General features: G+C 28.1%; 1 protein-coding gene across 1 annotated transcript; it reads left to right on the top strand.

The window, feature by feature from the left end:
• Positions 1-765: 765 nt before the first annotated feature.
• On the top strand, positions 766-2,415 carry LOC142237900 (putative cytochrome P450 6a14). Its single transcript, XM_075309356.1, has 2 exons — positions 766-1,920; positions 1,992-2,415. The coding sequence occupies exons 1-2, from the start codon at positions 816-818 to the stop codon at positions 2,399-2,401; spliced, it is 1,515 nt and encodes a 504-aa protein (XP_075165471.1). The 5' UTR covers positions 766-815; the 3' UTR covers positions 2,402-2,415.
• Positions 2,416-6,922: the final 4,507 nt, after the last annotated feature.

Below are 6,922 nucleotides of genomic sequence, written 5' to 3'. Positions count from 1 at the left end.
AAATAGTCTAAAGGCGTCAAATCGCATGATCTTGGTGGCCAACTTACCGGTCCATTTCTTGAGATGAATTGTTCTCCGAAGTTTTCCCTCAAAATGGCCATAGAATCGCGAGCTGTGTGGCATGTAGCGCCATCTTGTTGAAACCACATGTCAACCAAGTTCAGTTCTTCCATTTTTGGCAACAAAAAGTTTGTTAGCATCGAACGATAGCGATCGCCATTCACCGTAACGTTGCGTCCAACAGCATCTTTGAAAAAATACTGTCCAATGATTCCACCAGCGTACAAACCACACCAAACAGTGCATTTTTCGGGATGAACGGCTTCTGGTTGCTCTTCACTCCAAATGCGGCAATTTTGCTTATTTACGTAGCCATTCAACCAGAAATGAGCCTCATCGCTGAACAAAATTTGTCGATAAAAAAGCGGATTTTCTGCCAACTTTTCTAGTAATAAAATTCAATGATTTGCAAGCGTTGCTCGTTAGTAAGTCTATTCATGATGAAATGTCAAAGCATACTGAGCATCTTTCTCTTTGACACCATGTCTGAAATCCCACGTGATCTGTCAAATACTAATGCATGAAAATCCTAACCTCAAAAGAATCACCCTTTACGTGTATCCGTATCTTATGGCTGAGATTCTAAAAAAATGCTTAGAATACTAACAGAGTAAACAATGTTAAGAGAGATCATGTTTCTCTCACCACACTATAGTTCTCTCAGTATCTTCAATTTGGCACATGTGTTTTGACTAAATTTTCTAGTTCTTCATTGAATATCGAATAGACACCATTAGATAGCGGAACCGGTAGAAATGTTATTACTTACTCTCATTCTCGTTGGATTCACAGTCCTCTTCGTGTACCTCTACACCTTATATACATATTGGCAGAGACGTAATGTCCCACAGGAAACTCCAATACCATTTCTGGGTAACATGAAAGGTGTGGGCACGCAGAAACATTTTCGTGATATCATTCAAAGACTCTACACAAAATTCAAGGGAAAGGCACCCATAGTTGGATGCTACATCTTTGTGGGCAAAACAGCCATAATTATGGATGTGGAATTGGTGAAGCATATTCTAATCAAAGATTTCTCAAATTTCCATGATCGTGGAGTATTCAATAATGTTCGTGACGATCCACTAACAGGACATTTGGTTACGCTGGAAGGTGATCAATGGCGGGCCATGAGAAATAAATTGACTCCGGTATTTACTTCAGCCAAAATGAAATATATGTTTCCCACTATGGTAAAAGTGGGAGAACATTTGGCCGAAGTTACTGGAGAAATGCTGAAGCTAGAGGGAAGTACAAACATCTTGGAAATGAAAGAGCTTTGTGCTCGTTTTACCACCGATGTCATAGGAACCTGTGCCTTTGGCATTGATTGCTCCAGTTTAAAAGATCCTCACGCTGAATTTCGCCTCAAAGGAAAATCAATATTCACCGAAAGACGTCATCATCCCTTGATTCAACAGTTTATGGTTACCAATCCTAAGATTGCCAGAAAATTACGCATGAAATTCTTTACGGATAAAGTATCTTCATTCTTTTTGAATGCCATTAAAGAGACTGTTGAGCACAGAGAGAAAAATAATGTGAAACGTAATGATTTCTTGGATTTACTAATTGATCTAAAAGCCAAAGACCAGGAATTGGCTCAAGAATTTCAGGGTATAGATTTATCTTTAGGATTAACCCTAGAACAAATGGCTGCCCAAGTTTTTGTATTCTTCCTAGCTGGATTTGAAACCTCTTCGACTACAATGTCATTTTGTCTATATGAATTGGCCCGTCATCCGGATATTCAAGAGAGGCTCAGAGAAGCAATTTTCAAAAATCTGAAAGAAAACCAAAATCAAATGACTTATGAGTGTCTACAAAATATGCAATATTTAGATCAACTGATATCAGGTAAAAAACTACAAACAAACAAAGAAAAGATAATCAAAGACTTAGTCATTTAATCCTTCAATCATTTTCAGAGACTTTACGCTGTTATCCTGTTTTGCCTTTTCTAATACGTACCACCAAATATGATTATCGAGTTCCCAACTCCAATTATGTCCTGGAAAAGGGAACCTCTATAGTTATACCCGTAGATGCTATACACCATGATCCTGAGTACTATGATGATCCTTATATTTTCAATCCAGATCGTTTTGAGCCTAGTGAGTGTGAGAAACGTCAGGCGGCGGTATATTTACCATTTGGTGATGGACCACGCAATTGTATAGGCATGAGATTTGGTAAAATGCAAACAAAAATTGGCCTTGTAGCTCTTCTCAAACATTTTCGTTTTGAATGTTGTCCTCAAACTGAAATTATTATGGATAATAAGAATATGTTGTTAACTACTGAAAAGGGTATTAAATTAAAAGTTATAGCTTTGTGATAAAGCTGTTTTTTTTTTTAATAGTTGTGGTTTTAATATAGAGACTTCAGTATATGTTTTCAAACATTTGAATAAATACAAATATAAGAAATATTTAAATTGCCAAATTCAGTGAACTATATAATTCACTAGAGCCAGCTTTAAATATCTGGACGAGCGAGCATATGTCTATTGATCGACTTTTAGAGGTGATCCGGTGGCAAACGGTTATATAACAATTTTGACAACATTTTCTATAGAAATTAAATTTTGATAAAATTTTGTACAGAAATAAAATTTTGACAATTTTGTATAGAAATAAAATTTTCACAAAAATTTTCTATAGAAGTAAAATTTTGACAAAATTTTGTATAGAAATAAAATTTTGAGAAAATTTTCTATAGAAGTAAAATCTTGGCAAAATTTTCTACTGAAATACATTTTTGAAAAAATTTTCTATACAAATAAAATTTTTAAAAACGTTTCTACAGAAAAAAATTTTGACAAAATTTTCTATAGAAACAAAATTTTGTGAAAATTTTCTATAGAACAAAAAAATATTGACAAAGTTGTCTATAAAAATCAAATTTTGACATAATTTTCTATAGAAATAATATTTGGATAACATTTTCTATGGAAATAAAATTTTGACATAATTTTTTATCGAAATAAAATTTTGATAAAATTTTCTATAGTAATAAAATGTTGACAAAATTTTCTACAGTAATAAAATTTCGACAAAATTTTCTATAGAAATAAAATTTTGACAAAATTTTCCATAGAAATACAATTTTGACAAAATTTCGAAAAAATTTTCTACAAAAATAAAATTTCGACAAAATTTTTGTATGGAATTAAACTTTAGGCAAAATTTTGTATAGAAATAAAGTTTTGAGAAAATTTTCTATAGAAATAAAATTTTGACAAAATTTTCTACTGAAATAAAATTTTTATAAAAATTTCTAAAGAAATAACATTTTGACAACATTTTGTATAGAAATAAAATTTTGACAAAATTTTGTATAGAAATAAAATTTTGACAAAATTTTGTATAGAAATAAAATTTGGACAAAATTTTGTATAGAAATAAAATTTTGATAAAATTTTCTATAGAAATAAAATTTTGACAAAATTTTCTATAGAAATAAATTTTGACAAAATCTTATACCAAAATAAAATTTTGACAAAATTTTGTAAAGAAATAAACTTTTGACATCATTTTCCATAGAAATAAAATTTTGACAAAATTTTCTATTGAAATACAATTTTGAAAAAAATTTCTATAAACACAAAATGTTGACAAATTTTTTTAATAAATAAAGTTTTGACAAAATTTTCTAAAGAAATAACATTTTGACAAAATTTTGTATAGAAATAAAATTTTGACAAAATTTTCTACAGAAATAAAATTTCGACAAAATTTTCTATAGAAATAAAATTTTGACAAATTTTCCATAAAAATAAAATTTTGACAAAATTTCAACAAAATTTTCTACAAAAATAAAATTTCGACAAAATTTTTGTATGGAATTAAACTTTAGGCAAAATTTTGTATAGAAATAAAGTTTTGAGAAAATTTTCTATAGAAATAAAATTTTGACAAAATTTTCTATTGAAATAAAATTTTGATAAAATTTTCTAAAGAAATAACATTTTGACAAAATTTTGTATAGAAATAAAATTTTGCCAAAATTTTGTATAGAAATAAAATTTGGACAAAATTTTTTATAAAAATAGAATTTTGACAAAATTTTTTATAGAAAAAAAATTTGACAAAATTTCGTATAGAAATAAAATGTTGGCAAATTTTTTTCATAAATAAAGTTTTGACAAAATTTTCTATAGAAATAAAATTTTGACAAAATTTTCTATAGAAATAAAAATTTGGCATAATTTTATATAGAAATAAAATATTGACAAAATTTTATATAGAAATAAAAATTTGGCAAAATTTTCTATAGAAATAAATTTTTGACAAAATTTTCTATAGGAATAAAATGCTAACAAAATATTCCATAGAAATAAAATTGTGACAAAATTTTGTATAGAAATAAAATTTTGACAACATTTTCTATTGAAATACAATTTTGAAAAAAAATTATATAGAAATAAAATGTTGACAAAATATTCCATAGAAATAAAATTGTGACAAAATTTTGTATAGAAATAAAATTGTGACAAAATTTTGTATAGAAATAAAATTTTGACAAAATTTCCCATAGAAATAAAATTTTGATAAAATTTGCTATAGAAATAAAAATTTGACAAATTTTTTTATAGAAAAAAAAATTGACAAAATTTTGTATAGAAATAAATTTTTGACAAATTTTTTTAATAAATAAAGTTTTGACAAAATTTTCTATAGAAATAAAATTTTGACAAAATTTTCTATAGAAATAAAATTTTGACAAAATTTTCTATAGAAATAAAATTTTGACAAAATTTTCTATAGAAACAAAATTTTGACAAAATTTTCTATAGAAATAAAATTTTGACAAAATCTGTTATAGAAGTAAAATTATGACAAAATTTTCTATAGAAATAAAATTTTGAAAAAAAATTCTACAGAAATAAAATTTTGACAAAATTTTTTATAGAAATAAAATTTTGACAAAATTTTTTATAGAAATAAAATTTTCTATAGAAACAAAATTTTCTATAGAAATAAAATTTTGACAATATTTCCTATAGAAATACAATTTTGACCACATTAAGTATATAAATAAAATTTTTAATATTAAAAATATTTTTATGCCACAAAGACAAGGACTCTCTGCAATTGACAATAGTCTCAATTTTTTTTGAAATATACGACTTTCATCCATTCAATAACTCGGTAGGCGGTTATATTTAATTCAATTCGTCACTGGACTTAATTTCTTCTTACGTCTTTTATGCGAAAAATACTTCTTAATAAATAAAGAAAAGAAATTGTTTGTTTCTCCTATAACATATGACAATATGTTCATGTACTCGTACATAAGATACAATTTCAAACGAGTTAAGAATACGCAGCGAAGCAGACCGGGTTCGGCAAGCCATAATAAGAATAATAAAAACTACACGCGATGAATATTTATAACCTTGAACTTGTGCGAGGCAAAAATGTTAATTAATGCTGGTGTGGGGTTTGTTTACAAAACAAATCAGCAGAATAACAGAGAGTAAATACTTACGCTCTCGCTGGAGCATTATTTGATAATATCTCAATCTCACCATGAATCTTTGAAAAATCTTGGAATTTATGTTATTTAGATACGTTTTATATTTTTCTCTCGCTCTCTCTCTCTCGTTTAAAAGCTTTCATTGTCTCTACCATTGTTGCCAGGTTGTGGGGTTTCCTACCCCAAATTTAGGGATATTTTACACGTTTAGGGGGATTTTTAGGGGTAACATTTATTTGGGGTTAAAAAATATCTTAGACCTAAATAAAGTGGAGCCATTTTCAACAAAATTTGGAACAATTCTGGCATGAATTTTGAGAAAAAAATAAGGGAAGTCAACCCAAGTTCCTAAATACAAGCAAGTATGCAATGACATTATTTTTTAAACGCATCTGTTGAAGGGGCATTTTTAATATTTGATACAATTAAAAACAAAGTTAGGTTAGGTGGCAGCCCGATGTATCAGGCTCACTTAAACTATTCAGTCCATTGTGATACCACATTGGTGAACTTCTCTCTTATCACTGAGTGCTGCCCGATCCCATGACAAGGGACATGAGACCTCCTTTTTATAGCCGAGTCCGAACGGCATTCCACATTGCAGTGAAACCACTTAAAGAAGCTTTGAAACCCTCAGAAATTTCACCAGCATTACCGAACCCGAATTTGTGACAAGTGGTGTAATGATTTTTATTTACTTCAAAAGAAAATTTTTAGCATCAAAAAAAAAAATTTTTGTCTAAAATTTTGTTACTCAGAAAAAATCTTCATTCAGTTTATATATTTGTGTTAAATTTAATTTTTAAAGTGTATCATTACAAGATTTTCTAAAGAAATTTTGCGGGTTTTTTAAAAACGTCTAGACCAATTTAGGGGGAAGAATCAAGAATTACCTGGCAACACTAGTCTTTACTTTTTACTCAATATTTTACTCAATATTTTCTACTCACTCACTATAAACTGAACTTGAATGAAATGAGTAATCAAACTTAAATTAATTTTTAAGATGCTTACTATCCTACACTTGCCGACAATGGACAGTTAAGAAGATAAATACGCGGATCAGTGTTGCCAACTATTGCAAAAATTGCTAAATTTATTTAAAAAATGACCAGATGTATTTGTTAAATGAAATTTAGTAAAATCGTGCATTACAATTGAATAAATTGATATTATGCTATTCAGTCTTTCTAAAGTCTTTCTAAATTGTAAGATAGTTCATATGGAGTATATGTTAAATACCATAAGCCCATTTATGTCTTGACCGGTTTATATAGAGGAGTCTATAGACAATTAATAATTGGTAGGCCATTTTTTGGTATATATGGCTACTATATATTATTTTAAAACAGTATGGAGCCATTTTTGCACGGTTAAC

Source organism: Haematobia irritans, chromosome 5 (assembly GCF_050003625.1).
Source record: "Haematobia irritans isolate KBUSLIRL chromosome 5, ASM5000362v1, whole genome shotgun sequence".
NCBI lineage: Eukaryota > Metazoa > Arthropoda > Insecta > Diptera > Muscidae > Haematobia > Haematobia irritans.
Note: the sequence above shows the minus strand (reverse complement) of the source record. Positions and strands in the feature narration are given on the sequence as shown.